Raw genomic sequence first — 17,212 nt, forward strand, 5'->3', positions numbered from 1 at the left:
TTTTAAAAAACAAATTGGGTTTTGATACTCCTAAATAAACCTTAATGTGAAAGAGGAGGTAAAAGTATGGGGACTTCTGTTTGTTTTTCACTAAACATAAACCATATATCCCTATTTCAAAAAATGGAAATAGAATCACTGTCTAATAAGAATTTCTGGGAAATTGGACAACTGGTGGCAAAAAAAAAAATTGATTTGGATCCAAATTTCAAGTCATGCACCACAATGAATTAAATAAATTCTACTGCTATGTGACTTACTATTACAACCTAAGGCTTCCTGGCCCTCCATCATTCACTCTGATATTGAACTAGTGGCCTTTACATTGGCCCTGCAGATGCCCTGTTATAGGGTGTGAGCTCTGGGGAATCAATTTTTTACTCCGCCCCCCTCCCACCCCAACACTCAGCACAGTATTTGATGGAAACTAAGCAATTATTTAAAATTTTTTTCATTTGTTTATTCATTTTAACTTATATTAGTGATCTAAATATTAATAAATAAATGAATTGTCAGAAAAAAGAGGCATTGTTCCATAGTATATGGAGAGCTAACCTAAAATGGGTTCAAGTCTTGCCTCTGATACGTGACCCGGGGCAAATTACTGAACATCTCAGTGCCAATGCTGAAGGCAATTCTTTAAGACATAAGTTGCTGAACAGGTATCAGCATGTATTTGGTAGAGGGAGTTCCCTTTATTCAATGAAATAACAACTCCAGTCCAAAAAAAATAAGAAAAATATATTCATATTTACTATTAAAGAGAATATTTATAGAAAACAAATAGAAAAAATCATTGGCAATAATAGAAATCATGTTTGATTGTCTTTTTTTTTTTTGGTGCTGCAAACTTGGTAAGATCTCTCATATTGTCTTTGAAGATGGAGATAAGCTCTCCCTTAACTTTTATGCCAGTTTAGAAGGTAAACTTTTCCTTTCCTTAGCATGGAGAAAGTTTCTGTTTGCAGAAGCTTTTGTGGCCTCCACAAAAACTTTTAAAAGCTTGCCAGAGGTGAAACAGGAAGTATAATCTTTTTCCCAGTTGGTTATTTTCACCAAAAAAAAGGGCAGTTCTGTCTCATTACTCAGACATTAAATGAATGACAGGACACCCATGGATTTGGGGGACTCATCCTCCAAAGGAGGACATGAAGATGAACTTGGATTGTGAACTTTCCAAGTGCTATAAAATAGTCTATAATGTTTGAGGAGAGAATTAGAAGTAGTCACTTGCCAAAGAAAAGCATTGGTGAATTTGGGGCTGACCATATGGAAAATTGTGAAGTAGGCAGTTTGCTTCCACAGGACAGCCCTGCCCCCTTCACCACGTACCTCTTCTTTCTGTTCCCTTTCCCCTCCTCCATAGCACTTCCTCCTTCCTTCTTTACAGACCCCAGAGTTCCCTACTTCCCTTTATCAATGCCTAGTTTGATCTTAAGAAGAAAGATGGAAAACTCATTCTAATTATTGATACGATTTAATACTCTAAGGAATATTTTCTTTTGTTTTGATGAGAGGGGAGAGGTCCCTACCTATTATTTCCTTCTTATAGGTTAGCCTTTGTTGAGGAAACTCTCTGCCGAAGTAGATCAGCAACTGTTTGTTATTTATAGCTTTAAAAAGGTACTAGGTACACTGAAAATTAAGTCACACAGCCAATATATGCCAGAGGCAATCCCAACTTCTTGAATCTAAGGATGTGTCTAACTTGCAGGTCTTATCCAGGCCTCCAAACCCATTCATGTGGCCTGTATCTCTTAACCAGAAAATGAAGCACTTGTGCAGGTGTTGCAACATCACCGACCAGTTTAAACCCTTAACTAACATTACTCAGCTTTCTCAAGTAACTAACCCTGTGTCAACTCACAGATTAACAGAGTTTTTATTTATATTTTACAAAAGATATGCATATAGGAATTATAATCTTTATTTTAAAAATATTCTGTGGGGGTGGCTAGGTGGCTCAGTGGATAAAGCACCGGCCTTGGAGTCAGGAGTACCCGGGTTCAAATCCGGTCTCAGACACTTAATATTAACCTAGCTGTGTGGCCTTGGGCAAGCCACTTAACCCTGTTTGCCTTGCAAAAAAAAAAAACAACCTAAAAAAATTCTGTGACTCATCATAATTTCAATAAACAACTTTATTGTGTGCAACATTAGCTGCTATTTTTGTCTCTGGACTTTGAGAATAAATTTCAAGATTTTAGATAACACCAACTAAATTTCAATGTATTTACTACTTCTTTCTCAGCTGACATCAACATAGTTGCAATCAGATAAGCAACCTAAAGAAACATTTATTCAAGTGTCTTCATTGAACTTTTTTTTAAGGTAAGCTAGGTGGTGCAGTGGATAAAGTACTGGCCTTGGATTCAGGAGGAATAGAGATGGAATCTGATCTCAGACACTTGCCACTTAACCCTAATTGCCTCACATCCAAGGTCATCTCCAGTCACCCTGAGTCATATCTGGACACTGGACCCAGATGACTCTTGAGGAGAAAGTGAGACTGGTGGCTCAGAACAGCCCCCCTCACTCAAATCTAATTCATGTGATTGTCATGGCACCACCTCCCTGATGTCCTGGTCTTCTTCAAAAATGAAGAACAAACATTCTACTATTGGACTTTTGTATTTGCCTAAAGAAAAATGACTGGCATTTCCTGTACAGGCCATATTCATTACATCTCTTTTGAGGAATGTATATATATATATATATATATATATATATATATATATATATATATATATATATATATATATATACATATATATTTGCAAACAACTTTTTTCCTGTGAAGCATGTACAAAAGTATAAATAGAACAAAAATTTCAAACCATAATTTTGAAAATATTCTTCAAATTGCTACAACTTCTATCAAACTAGATAGAGTTGTACTGGGATCAAAAAAGCAGACTCAGTGTTCATATTAAAAAATGACATGTTGGAGGAGGTGGAGACAAGATGGCAGCATGAGGGCAGGAATTCCTGGAAACTCATTTCCCAAAAAATTCCAAAAACCATCAAATTATGACTCTAGCCAAAATTTAGAGGGACAGAACCCACAGAAAGACTGAGTGATATAATTATCCAGTCCAAGACAATGTAGAACATCCACAGGAAAAGTCTGTTTTTTTGGGACTGGGGGCTGGAAAGAACCTTAGTGCAACTGCACCACAATACAACCAGGCCAGAGCAAACTTGCTCCAGTCTTCAAGGAAGAGCCACAGGGCACCTGGGTCCCTGGGGGCTTCTGGGTCTGTGGCAGAGGGGATGGTTTCCAGATCTCTTGACCCAGAGATCACTGAGGACAGCTTGAAGGGGCAGTGGGAGAACTCTATGGCACCAGAGTGAGCACAGAGTGCTGGCCTCAAAGCAACCTGAAGGAGAACTAGTGGAGCACAGCCCACAGTCAGTAAGGGGGTGAGGAGAGACTACAGAGGTCTTTCTGCTCTCCTTGGTGCAGAACTCTGTTGTTTACCCACACTCAAATACAGGTTGCAGTCTGGGGCCCCATACCATCATAGCAAAGCACAGACTTTTCTCAAAGCTCCAGGAAAGAGGGGAGGGCCTATGGTCATTCACATACCAGAGCACAGGCAAGAGAGCAGTTAGGGTCTCTCATAAGACCTTAGAGTAATTAAGATCCCTGTGGGCTGCCCCCAAAACTCCCCAAAGTCTTGAAAGTGCAGTAAATCAGTCATAGTCTGGAGAAATTACTTTCATCCCATGGAGGATCAAAATACAACTCAGAAGATGACAAAATCAAAGTTTCTATATCCAAAGCCTCCAAGAAAAATAGGAAATGGTCTCTGGCAATAGAAGAGTTCAAAAAGACTTTGAAAAACAAGTAAGGGGGGGGTAGAAGAAAAATTGTGAAGAGAAATGAGAGTGATACAGGTAAATCATGAAAACCAAATCAACAATGAAAGAAATACAAAAAAATACTGAAGAAAATAGCATGTTAAAAACCAGTTTAGGCCAAATGGAAAATAAAACAATCCAAAAGGGAAATGAGGAGAAGAATGTCTTAAAAAAGGAGAACTAGCCAGCTAGAAAAGGAAATAAAAAAGCTCTCTGAAGAAAACAACTCCTTCAAGTGTAGAATGGAACTAAAGGAAGCTGATGACTTTGTGAGAAATCAAGAAACAATAAAACATATCAAAAGAATGAAAAAGTAGAAGAAAATGAGAAATATCTCATTGGAAAAACAAATGACCTAGAAAAACAGATCCAGGAGAGATAATTTTAAAATTATTGGGCCATCTGAAAGTCATGACCAGAAAAAAGAGCTTCGACTTCATTTTTCAAGAAATAATGCACGGGGCAGCTAGGTGGCATGGTGAATAGAGTACCAGCCCTGGAGCCAGGAGGATTTGAGTTCAAATCTGACCTCAGACACTTAATAATGGCCTAGCTATGATGTTGGGCAAGTCACTTAACCCCAATGCCTTAAATAAATATTTTTTTTTAAAAAAGAAGTAATGCAGCAAAATTGCTCTGAGATTCCAAAAGCAAAGGGTAAAAATAGAAATTGAGGGATTTCATTGATCACCTCCTGAAAGAGATCCCAAAAGAAAAACTCCAAGGAATTTTATAGCCAAATTCCAAAACTCCCAAGTCAAAGAGAAAATACTAAAAGATACCAGAAACAAACAATTCAACTACTGTAAATTTTCAGTCAGGATTACACAGAAATTGGCAGTATCTACATTAAGGGCTCATAGGGCTTGGAATATGGTATTCCAGAAGGCAAAAGAACTTACATCTGAAAATCAACTACCTAGCAATACTGAACATCATCTTCCAGGGGAAAAGATGAACTTTCAAACTTTCCTGTTGAAATGACCAGAGCTGAACAGAAAGCTTGATCCCAAGTAAAGGACTCAGGTGAAACATAGAGAGGGTGGATGAGAAGGACTAATTATGAGGAACTTAATAATGTTGAACTGTTTGTATTCCTGCATGGGAAGAAGATACTGATAACTCATACAAACCTTTTCATTTATAAGAGTAGTTAGAAGGAGCATATATAAGGCACAGGAAGGAATTAAATATAATGATATAATATAGTATAAAGATGGAGTCAATGGGTGATAAAAGAAAATACTGGAAGGAAGGGAAAGGAGAGAAAGAATGGGCTAAGGTAGTTCATATAAAAGAGTCAAGAAAAAGCATTTGCAATGGAATGGAATGGGGGAAGACGAGTGGGAATGAGTGAGCCTTCATTCTCATCAGAAATGGCTCAGAGAGGAAATAACATACATACTTAATGGGGTATAGAAATCTATCTTACCCTAGAGAAAAATGAGAAGAAAGGGATGGGATAAGGGGGATGGGGGAGAAGGGGGGGAGTAGGTGATAGAAGAAAGGGAGGATTGTGGGAAAGAGTAATCAGATCCAACACACTTCTGATAGGGACGGTGAAAGGAGAGAGGGAATAGAATAAATGAGAGTGGGGAAGAATAAAATGGAGGGAAATATAGCTAGTAATTACAGCTGAGGGAAAAGATATCAAAGCAACTTCTCTGGTGGACTTATGATAAAGAAGGTGACTCATCCAGAGACAGAGCCATTGGAATCTGAACACAAATTGAAGTACACATTTTTTTCTCTCTAAGAAAAAAACACAAAAACACCAAAAAACACCCCCAAAACACCAAAAGACACCAAAAATGGCATATTATTGTTTTTTGTTTAAAAAGTGTTTTATTATACTTCATTATTACATTTTATTATTATACTCATGGTAATATAGGTAACATTTTAGTCATAAATAAATATTAAATTCTAATTGCAACCCTTGAAAAGTTTTTGTTGGGTGATGCAATCAAGAAGAGCTAAAGATTGGACACCCATGCCCTAGAACAAGACTGGGGAACCTTATTTTTCTGCCAACAGCCATTTGGATATTTATAACATCATTCAAGGGACATACAAAATTATCAACTTAAAAATTAGCCTGCTATATTTGGTCAAACATTTGATTTACCCCTAAAAAGCTCCTAGATTTATTGAATTTCAATTTAGCCTGCAGTTATTGTGGGCAGATGATTTTGCAGATCTTATATTGCAAAGGACCAGACATTCCTCATCCCTGCCCTAGAAAATCAACTCTTATACCAAGAAATGAATCTGTAACTATGTGATTAAGCAACATTGGGAATGAGAAGGAAGAGATTGTAGAGAGAAGTTGCCTTTAACCTGTCATTTCCAATGGCTATCTTTGAGATTACCTAAACTAAAATGGTTCACAGGGTTTGAAATGGGGGTAAGACAGTGATGAGGTATTAAACAAACAATCTTTGATTCTTCTTTAGTTTAATGACAATATTATTTATTTAGATACAATTTTTCCTGTGACATGACAAATACAGACAATATTTGGACAAATCTATGAATTGAAGAGCAGGTGCTGATTTGCTCTGATAGATAGTTCCTCACTGGGAGTTTCCTAGACCCCTAATCCTCCCTTAATTTAAGATTTAAGGCAAGTTTTTAACTGATAGGTTACTACAACCAGGAAATACACTACTTTTAAATCATTATTGAAATTATAAAGGCAAACCACTGCAGTGTTTTTGCCAAGAAAACCCCTAAATGGGGGTCATGAAAACTCAAACATGATAGAAATAACTAATATTGGGGCAGCTAGATGGTGCAGTGAATAGAGCACTGGTCCTGGAGTTAGGAAGACCCGAGTTTAAATTTGACCTGAGACACATAATACCTACCTAGATGTGTGACCTCAGGCAAGTCACTTAACCCCATTGCCTTGCCAAAAGAAGAAGAAGAAGAAGAAGAAGAAGAAGAAGAAGAAGAAGAAGAAGAAGAAGAAGAAGAAGAAGGAGGAGAAGAAGAAGAAGAAGAAACTAATACTTCAGATTAAGTTTTCTTGGTTTAAAAAGACAAATCACTATTTGTTAGTTTATCAACAGATGTGTCTAGCTACAGGTTTACCTGAGTATTAAAAAATATTCCTTAAGTAACTCAAAAGAATATTTTGTTGGTCTTTCATGAGGAAAGCCCAATTGTAAACTTTAAAGTAGTGTAGAAATGCAAGATTTTCTTATATTGGCTATATTAGGAAGTCAAATTTGCACTTCACAAGTAGCTCTGGTGGTCAAAATAACTTAAGAGTCTTGCTTTTATGTCCAGGAGGACATAAAATAGATTTGGAGCTGGAGGCCATGTGGTCTAACTCCTGTATTTTACAGGAATGGAAACTAAGGTCCAGAGAAGTAAAATGACTTGCCCAGGGTGGTGAAGATCAGAGGTAGTATTTGAACCCAAGTCTCCTGACCTTAAATCCAGTACAGATTGCTCATCACTTTATAATAACTGGTGCTTTTTTTTAGTTTTTTTTTTTTGCAAGGCAAATGGGGTTAAGTGGTTGCCCAAGGCCACATAGCTAGGTAATTATTAAGTGTCTGAGGCCAGATTTGAACTCAGGTACTCCTGACTCCAGGGCTGGTGCTCTCTCCACTGCTCTACCTAGCCACCCCTTAACTGATGCTTTTTAAACCTTGATTTCTAAGTAACAGTTTTACAATTGTTGTAATTGAGATTGAATATGTTTCTGGTAGGGCTCATTCTGAACTCATTGAATTTTCTATTTTTGTAATGGCTTGTTGACATAATCTAGTGCTGACCTTCCTTTTCTGAATAATATTACTCTAAATTTGTAGTATTAGAAATGACATATTTTTTTTTATCCTATCCTGCTGCAGTACCCATCGGCAGTCAGTGAAACCTTTGATGAATATCAGCTATAGATGGTTTGGCATAGAGAGGTTGGGGCTGAAATATTGACTTTGCAACAACACCACTTCTGGGACTCTGGACAACATGGTACTTGTGTTTTCTCATCTATCAAATTAAAGAGTTAGCCTACCTGATCCCTGAGTACACCTTCTGTGCTGGTCGATTCTAACAATATTTGTTTACTTTGCCATTTTTTTCAGACAACATAATTCTACCCCTCATATCTCATTGTAGTCTTCTGAAGCAGCTTGCCACCAAAATAACAGTTTACTGTGAAAATGTCAGTATAATGTAAGAAAGAAGAACTTGGAGTCTAGGAAAATTGAAAGAGGAAAGAACAAAGAGGAAAGGAAAAACCAAAAAAAAAAACTATCTCTTGTACTGTACTCTGCTTATTGATAGTTCACTTAAGGTCTCAGTTACAGAAAATAGATCAAGAAGTTATTTTTTTAGAAGACTTTTATCCTTTGGAAACTTTATGGAAATACTTGGGGATATATGGAACGAGGATATACTAACAGTCATTGCTCTAAAACCTACTCACATTTCAAATTATTACATAGAACATTGAATTTATATTAGTTTCTTTGGATGCTTTTTTGAATTGTTTTCATAAATTTTAGGATATATTTATAATCAATGTCCTGTAATAGGATATTTATTTATAAAAAAAATTTGATAAACAAACTAGTAACCAAGGGAATAATAGGCCTCAATCTGAACAATAAAAACTTCTCTTACCCATGAAAGATTAAGTGCTTGGTGTCAGATAAATTATAAACAACTGGACTAAAAAAATACATCTGGTAGGAGGGGAAACTGACCAATTAGAGTAATTAGTTCTGTCTTTACAGAATATAAGTAAGTTTTATTTTATTATAACAAAGAGAAATTGGTAGTTTTTTTCTACTTCTCAAATGAACTTTAGAATTTCATTGCTAACAGCTCTGTTTAGGTTTAATTAAAAACAGTATCTTTTAGGCATATTCATTTTGTCTTGGCTGAGTGGCTTCATGCATGCTAGTAGTGGTTTATGGAAACTGAAAACTATCCTGATGACCTTAAATCCTGATTGGTTGAAAGGATTTTTTTCCTAAACACAAAGTAGAGCTTGGCTACATTTCCATTATTTTTCACTCACCAACAAAGTCCACCAATTCTTTATCATCATTACCCTGTATGCCACTCAAATCTCAATCACATTGACTCAGATCACTGCTTTTAGTTGTAAAATATAAGTAAGCTAACAAATATTCCTTTAATTATGAAATGGCTATTACAGTGATACAAAAAAATTTAGCCCCTTTTTTCTTTTCTTTCTTTTTTCTTTTTCTTTCTTTTCTTTTCTTTTTTCTTTTCCCCCTTTTTCCTTTTCTTTTGCTTTCTTTTCTTTTTCTTTTGTCTTGGGAAATTGGAAATGAGGGAGAAGGCAGATATAGCCACTAGGACTTTTTGTTTTTCTCCAGTCTGTCTTCGGTCAAGGATTCTATCTGTGTGTGGAGGGAAAGATGAAAGAAGCTTGTTTCAAGCCCTTTTTTTTTTTGGCTGTTGAATTTACAACATAATTTCATTCTATGTCATCCCTGGCCTTTTACTAAAGCAGTTTATCATGGGGTTAATTTTTAAATAATGCTTTTCTTGCTTCAGAGAAACCCAGGTGCCACACATAACCCCTAGACAAAGGGAACTTCAGATTACAAAGGTGATTACTTTATACTATTCTAAAACCTCTCTTTTCTGCTGATCTAGTGGAAAATAACAATGAGAAATTTGAGTGTGGAGTCTAATTTCGAGGAAAAATCATAACCGTAGTTTAGCCTGCCACTGTAGCCCTGGGAATTTCAGATTAGTTTAACTGAATATCAATGACAGTCTAAGTTGAATATAAATGACAATGTAAATTGAATATAATAATAATATAATAATAAAATAAATTGAATACAAATAAAAAACGTTTAAGTGAATATAAATGAAAGAGAACATTACAAAAAAATCCGAGAGCATTGTTTTCCTTTCCAGAAAGGCCACTGGATCAGAGATCTCGAGTCAGAGGACCCTTAAAAGTCAGCTTGTCCTGCCCTCTCCCTTAAAGAAATTAAAGAGCCGAGGAAGCCAAGTAATTTGTACAATGATAGACAGGTAGAAAGCTGTCAAGGATGAGAACTGAAGTTTAGTCCACGGACTGAAGAGTAAGAGCTCCTCTCGCCGTACCCCAAAGCTAGGCAAGCTGTACCACAGCAGTCATGGAGAAAAAGTGATGGATGTGGGAGAAAAGTTCCCAAGGAAACGCCCGCGGGGGCAGTCTCTGCGGAGCCGGATGAGACTGATCCACCTACGAGCCGGCTGGGGATTCACAAGCCATTTCCTCCGGTGAGAGGATAATTCGGTGTGGAAGAGAGCAGGCATGCTAAGGGGCTGGAACCCTAGCCCTACCTCTGGGCGAGGCAGGAAAACACCCAGCGCGGCACCGCCCCCCGACCCAAGAGCCCAAGGTGCTGCTCCTCGCTCCGGCTTCCGAAAGGCGGGGTCTGAGTGGCAGCCGCTGGGGTCTGCCCGGGAGAGGCCAGGAAGGGAGGCGCCGCGGCCCGAGCCAGCGCAGGCTGCCCCGCTGCCCAGGCGGCCGCCCGGGATGGCAGGCGGCGGGCAGGCGGCGGCGGCGGGCGGCTGCCCCCGGAGCCGGCTCTGAGCGGCGCTCGCCGCCCGCCGACAGCCTGCCATGGCACCCCGAAAGAACCCCGCCCCGGCCCGGGAGAGGTCCCAGCTCCCCGCTGCAGCAGGTGACGGTCCCCCCGAGCTCCGCCGCCCGCTTCGTGCGGACTTGGGGGGGGGCGGGGGTCGGGAAGGAGGGAGCGATGCTGGGGAGCCCCGACTTCCCCTCCCCTCCCAGGAGCTGGGCTGGGCGGGGGGCGGGGGGAGCGGAAACTTTCTGGGGTGCTGCTGCTGCTCCCCTCGCCCCAAGCCTGCCGACTTCCTCGGTGGCTTCTGGAAAGTCGTCTCCAGAGAGGCAGCGAGCCGGAGGGAGGGAAGGAGACCGGGCTGGCAGCGGCGGCGGCAGCGGTGCCGAAACTTGCAGTTTCTTGGGCTTTGTGTCGGCCAGTGCTCAGCACAGTCTGACACACCGCAGGCGTTTAATAAATGCTTACTGACTGTCTCAGGGGGTAGGGAGGAGTGTGTGCACGGCCAGCTTGGGAACGTTGCTGGCAGTGCCCTTTAGGCCCTCCTCCTGCCTGCCCACCTTTTGGATGGTTGTGGCAGACCCATGTTATCAGGGTAGCCGGAGACAGCAGTTATCAATGAAGCCCCTGAAACATCTTCAAGATTTATTGGCCTATTATAAGAAAAACTGAGAATATATTTGCTTAAGAAAACATTTGAACTGTTCCGGCCGGGTTTAAGCTGTGATGGGTAAGTAACCACTTTCCCGGCAACTCAAGGGAAGTTAGTTTCTCAATAAAGAGAGCATGTATCTCTTTTGAGAAGGTGGCGAATCCCAGACTGGGCCTTGTATCAGAGGTACTGTTATAATCAGAGGTACTGTACCATTCTTATCTAGCTATAATCAGAGAGGCAATGTGGAACAACGGTACCGGATCCTGGAGACAGAGGTGCTGGGTTGGAATCCCAACCTAAGATACTTAAAAGCCAGCGTGACCTTGAGTCCATCTTGAATCTTCATGGGGTTCACTTTCCTCAGTTGTAAAGTAAGGGGAGTTGGATTAGATGGCTTTTAAGATTCTGTAAATCTTTGATAATGATCTGGCAGCCTGAAGGAGGAAAGAGGAAGGTGCTTGAATTCTCAATAGACTATTCTCTGCCTCTGGAGAACTGGTTAAAGGAAAATGGTTTTAGAACTATTCTGTCTGCTCTATTTTGTGGCTGTCACTAAAAACCACCCTTTTTAAAGCCCTGGCACAAAATCTCCTCCCTTGAAGGAATAAAAAAAAAAACTGCTCGGTAACAAGACAGACTTTAATTTAAAACCACACCCCTGAATCAAAGTTTCCCTACAGAGAATAATGCTGTTGGCATTTGAAAACATAATCACAGAACTGGATGTGATCTCAAAGACTCCAGGCACGGGAATCCCTTCTATAGAATCAGGATAAGTGATCATTGGTCGTGTACATGGTTTTTGCTTGAAAACTTTTTAGTGAGAAGGGGAAACCATTATCTCCCAAGATAAACATTTCTACTTTTGGATAATTCTAATTGATAGGTAGTCTTTCCTAATATTGAGCTTAAATCTGAGTTCAGCTTTCACCTATTGCTCTGAGTTTTGGTCTCTGGAATCAAACAAAATGGGCAAAATCCCTCTTCTAAGTGGTTGTGCAATAACTTCATTCCTATTCTCCTCTATCTCCCCCTCTCCCCCTCTAATCTATTTCAATCCATCAAGCACTTTCTTTTCTGCAGATTAAATAGTCTTTTACCAATCTGTTCATATTCCTCCAAACAATTTCCAGTTGATTGTGTGTATATGTCTCCACATAGAAGACATAGTCTTCTAGAATCTGATCCAGACAGAGTACAGCTGGACTAAAACTGAATATTCTACCTCTTTCAGTTTAACCTAAGACCGCACTAGCTTTTTGGACTGCCTTGGCTTATTTTGTTAAACTTGTGGACTGCTAAAAACTTCCGATCTCTTTCATATGAACTGTTGCCTAGCTCTGAGTATAGGACCTAACAGGCATGTTTCCTTACCTATCTCTTCTACAGTAGTGCTAGATCCTAGGAACAAGAAAGTTAAAATTTCTGGAGGGAAGGAGGGAGAAAGGGGGGGGGGGGGAGGAGGAAGAGAGGAAGAGAAGGAGGAAAAGAGGAAGAGAAGGAAGTAAAATAAGAATTTTTAAGTGCTTACCATGAGCCAGACATTGTAACTGGAGAGAGAGAGAGAGAGAGGAAGCAGACAGAGATTGGAATTCTATTTATCCATAGCCCTGTCACAAATAACAAACCCTCTGAGGCATCTTTCCTCTGGTGAAATGCCTTATTTATAATCACTTAAAATTTGATCGATGTACTGAAGACTGTGGAGCACTGTCAGTGGACAGAGCTATACTTATTAACTGCAGTTTATAGTTACTGATGTCCTCCATTCATGATATCCTACAGGGTGGGAGGCTGAAAACAGCACTACCTTTCTCACATCTTTCTCAAAGTGTTATTGTGAGAATGAAGTGTGATAAATATTTGCAAAGTGCTTAGTACAATGCCTTGCACATAGTATGCACTATATGAATAAGCATTTCTTATTCATTTAGGAATGAAAAGATCTGAATTCTAGTTCCTACTGGGTTGGACTTGAATAAACTTTGGTCAACTGGATTTCTTTTTGCTTATCTGAAAAACAAATGGAAAAGACTAGATGTTCTCTAAGACTTCTCCCTGTTTTAACATTCTATATTTTTCTATATTTCTCATTACTTTAAAAAATTTGGGAACAAAGTAGTTTTGCCCATCCCTTATGTACCTTATGGCATCATAGAATTTGCCAAATATTTCCCTGTGGGCGTGTTTATTTGAATTTTTTATTATGTACTTTTTGCTTCTCCACCTTATTTTGGCAGAGAAAGGAAAGAGCAATAGAGAGGGTATGGATACAGCCAGAGAAAGCCATTTTGGAAAAGAGAAAAATTTCTAGTTAGACTTAACTAGTTCAATCAGCAGGGACTTTTTCCTTTCCCTACTTGGTCACAAGAATGCCAGCAAAAGTATTCTTTGTTTTTCACACAAACACTGTGTTGTTTGAAGTTGAAGTGAAAGAGTGGAAAGTTGATTCTAGAAACAGGTTATGGAAAACTTTTCCACACTGAGTCCTAAAACTTTGAGCCCTAAGGACCTGGAAGCAAACTTTCCTTGCTTTGCTGGTTGTGTTTGGCATTAATCTGTTTTAAAGTTGGATGTTAAATCTAACTTTTGTTATTGGAAAGACACTAAGGCTCAATTTTGTGATAATGCTAACCCTAGAATATACAAACAATAAAAATACTAACTATAAAAACCCTCTGGGTAAGAGAAAATTCTATTCTCTCCACCACCTCTGAAGAGAATCTTAGAGTCAACAAGTTAGAGTCCTAAAAGACTTTAGGAATAAAATCTAATTCCTGTGGTATGCAGATGAGGAAAGTGAGACAGAAAGGGGTTAAGTGACATTATTTTAGATCACACTTCTCCTTGATGTATTTTTATGAAATACCATGGATTTACTTATTTAAAAATATCCAGGATAACTTTAATGTCACTCAGTAAAAGCTGAGCAATTTTAAAATATTCTTGACCCATCATTAATAACATATGCTCATTGATATGTTTGAGCAATCTATTTCCATTGCCTCAAGTGACCTCACATGTGACTGGCTTCAGTGAACTTTTGCAAGTCATTTGACATTCTGTAGAAACTTTTACTTTTGCCTCAGTTCCCTTGGAGCAAAGGGCAATTAATTCATTAAACATATATTAAGGACCTACTGCATTCGAGACATAATAGAAACTAGGGATACAAAGACAACTACAGAATTGTTTCTGGCTTCAAGCAAACTGAGACAATAACATATCCTCAGATGAGTCAATAATATCTCACAGTTAAATAGTACTTTAGAGTTTAAAAAGTACTTTGTACGCATTGTTTTATTTGAGTCACATAGCAATCCTATAAAAATAGGTGCTGCTATTATTTCCATTTCATAAAATTTAGAAGCAACTTTCCTGGATTATACAGATATTAAGTGTATGAAGTAGGATTTGAACCCATATGTATCTATATATGTGTATATGTATGGGGGTGGGGCAGTTGGAAGAGAAAGAGAACTTTTGAAAGGATACTTTTAATTGAGGAAATCAGGAAAGACTATACAGGATATGACGCTAGCTGAGACCTGAAAACTAAGGATTCCAAGAGGAAGTGATGAGGAGGGCAAGCATTCCAGATATAGGAGAAAAATCCATGGATGAAGTGGGAAGTGGACTGTTATGGACAGGGAGAAAATACAATACTGTGTAAATTAACCAGAACAAAGTAAAATAATTAAATTTATTGATGTAAGCAATTGTCAACTTTTTACATCTTTAAAAGGAGTCTTTATGTAATATGTCCCCCTTTTGCTTCAGTTATTTGTTTTAAATGATTTGGAATTAAGTTGACAAAATTTTGTCACATTCTTTAATTATTCATTATGAAACACATTTATACATTAGATATTAAACATACCTTTGATGAACAGTTCATTTCCTGAATCTAACCCTCATTAAAAGTTTTTCATTAAAATAGTTAAGTTCCCAATATATTGCAGTGTGTTTATTATTATTACTTAGATAAATTTCTTAACCTTTTATGATATGTATCATGATACAAGGTCATCAAGCAAAATTCTAACACTATTTGGGCATTTCTTTGGGTCTGAAATAAATTCTTCTTTTGGTTATATCAATATTTTTATCAAAGGAGTGACCAGAAGATTTCCAAGTTCAAACTAGGTGATGCAGGAGATAGAATTCTGGACCTAGAACAAAGAAGTCCTTGTTCAAATCCAGCCTCAGATAACTGAATAGCTGTGTGACCCTGGGGAAGTTACTTAATCTCTCTCTGCCTCAATTTCCTCATATGTAAAATGAAGTTAATAAGAGTCCCTACCTCTTAAATAGGTGAAAAATAAATGAGATAGCATTTGTAAAGCATTTAACAAGTACTTGGCACATAGTAGGTGTTTTTCAATGCTTGTTTCCTTTTCTTTCCCAAAAGAAGTAAAAAAATGCTGAAATAATTATTTTCAGGTAGATATTTTATAATGTGATGAAGATACTCACCTTACAGCTTTATCTAAATTTTTGTCAATGATTTCAATATAGCCCTGTATTAAAAAGTGAGTTTTATCAGGAAAAATTACTTTTTTTCTAATATTTTTAATACTCAGGTCTTTGCATTGTTTTTCCACAACAACCATTTTTTTTCTTCATAGCATCAGCAGCTTTTTTTCTTCTAGTTTTCCTAATGGTCTTCAAACTTCAATCTTTGCCATATTGTAAGGGAATTAATAACAATTCTAAGTACCAATTTTCTCTAAAGGTCTTAACTTTTTTCTGATGATTAGTTGAACTGTTTTATTGCAAGAGTTTTTAGTTCTTGGTATTTTTGTTTGTCTTTAACCTTACTTTCTTTAACACTTCATATCACTGATACAGTTTCTTTGTAGGCACAAATGATTCTTGAAATGCTTGACTTCCCTAAACTAATAGACCCTTCAGTATCTTTGTCAATGAAGTGAGCTCTTAAAGAGCCACAGATTTGCATTTTTAAAGTAAAAACCACAGAATTAAAAAATACAGAAAAAGAAGTAATGAAACCCATGTATTATACAAAATCTCACATTCAGTTAGCAATGGTGAGAATTAACTCAATTAACTAGAGGTGGGAAACCATGTAAATATGGTTTTATTCAGTAAAGGTCAAACATTATGATAACATCAGTAGAGGCACACACCTATAACCAAGGCTGTCACAAAAGGAAACCATATGAAAATTATTGCTTTTCCCAAATAATTTGCAGTGAAAATTATAGTGACTTTCCACTGGGCTTCTTTAATGTTCTTTCCTTTAAAAATTACTGTGAGGACTTATAAAAACACTGAACTTAAAATCAATTTAAATCAATTTAACAAGCATTTTTTTAAACACCTGCCCTCTAGTCTACAGCCTACTTGAGAAAATAACATGTACACAGATAACTCTAGGGAGTAGGCTCATATGTAGTAAGAGTCTATTGTATCAAGGTTTATCCCTGTGTGACTTAAAGAGGAGCAGAATGAACATCTCTAGCCCCTTCTTCCATCACCCTTTTCCAAGGAAGACTTTACTTCCTTCTAGAAGAGGAAGCAGAAAGTTGAGATTTGGATACTATCTGTTCTGGATCATAATTATATCTATTTGCTCTCTTAAATATTATTATCTAGGGAATATAATCAGGTTTAATCTAATTTCTGATAACTTTGCCATTTGGGGGGAAAGAGGACCCCTAATTTTATATCTGAGATTTGATTCCTTTCCCCCCAAATTCCAATTCCACATTGAACATACAGAATGAATGAAATTCATTCATCTATAGAAACCATAGGAACATGTATCAGACAATACAGAGTAAATAAACTCCTTTTGGAAGGAGATGATTCAGCTCAACCAAGATAGAGTCCTAATTCTTACCCAAGGAAAATTTCCCCCAGGCTCTAGCAAAAGCAACATTGAGATAAAGATGTGATAGAGACAGCCTGCTACTCTCATCTCTTCCCAGAGTCTTTTCCTTCAGCAGTCTGAAATGGGGTTGCTTCTTCTCTCTTCCTTCTTAAAACTGAAAACCAGAAGTACTCAAAGATATTGGAAAATTAAAGTCCTAAACTTGAAGAATTCTGAAGCATACTGGTACTTGAAAATTCCCAAAGGGAACTGTCCTTGAAG

The 17,212-nt window shown here is 37.9% G+C and overlaps 1 protein-coding gene across 3 annotated transcripts in view; it reads left to right on the forward strand.

Annotated features, from left to right (window-relative positions):
* The first annotated feature begins 10,141 nt into the window (after positions 1-10,141).
* Positions 10,142-17,212, forward strand: part of LOC141501398 (inactive ubiquitin thioesterase OTULINL-like) — a 38,588-nt gene continuing 31,517 nt past the window's right edge. Inside the window, exon 1 of one of the 3 annotated variants that reach the window (XM_074205312.1) lies at positions 10,142-10,256. In XM_074205312.1, the coding sequence (XP_074061413.1) occupies positions 10,169-10,256 (88 nt within the window). In that variant the 5' untranslated portion in view covers positions 10,142-10,168. Of the gene's footprint in view, positions 10,257-10,435; positions 10,542-10,676; positions 11,170-17,212 lie in introns of those variants that run through there. The other 2 variants (XM_074205313.1, XM_074205314.1) reach the window with 2 other exon arrangements.

This window comes from Macrotis lagotis, chromosome X (assembly GCF_037893015.1).
Source record: "Macrotis lagotis isolate mMagLag1 chromosome X, bilby.v1.9.chrom.fasta, whole genome shotgun sequence".
Lineage (NCBI taxonomy): Eukaryota > Metazoa > Chordata > Mammalia > Peramelemorphia > Peramelidae > Macrotis > Macrotis lagotis.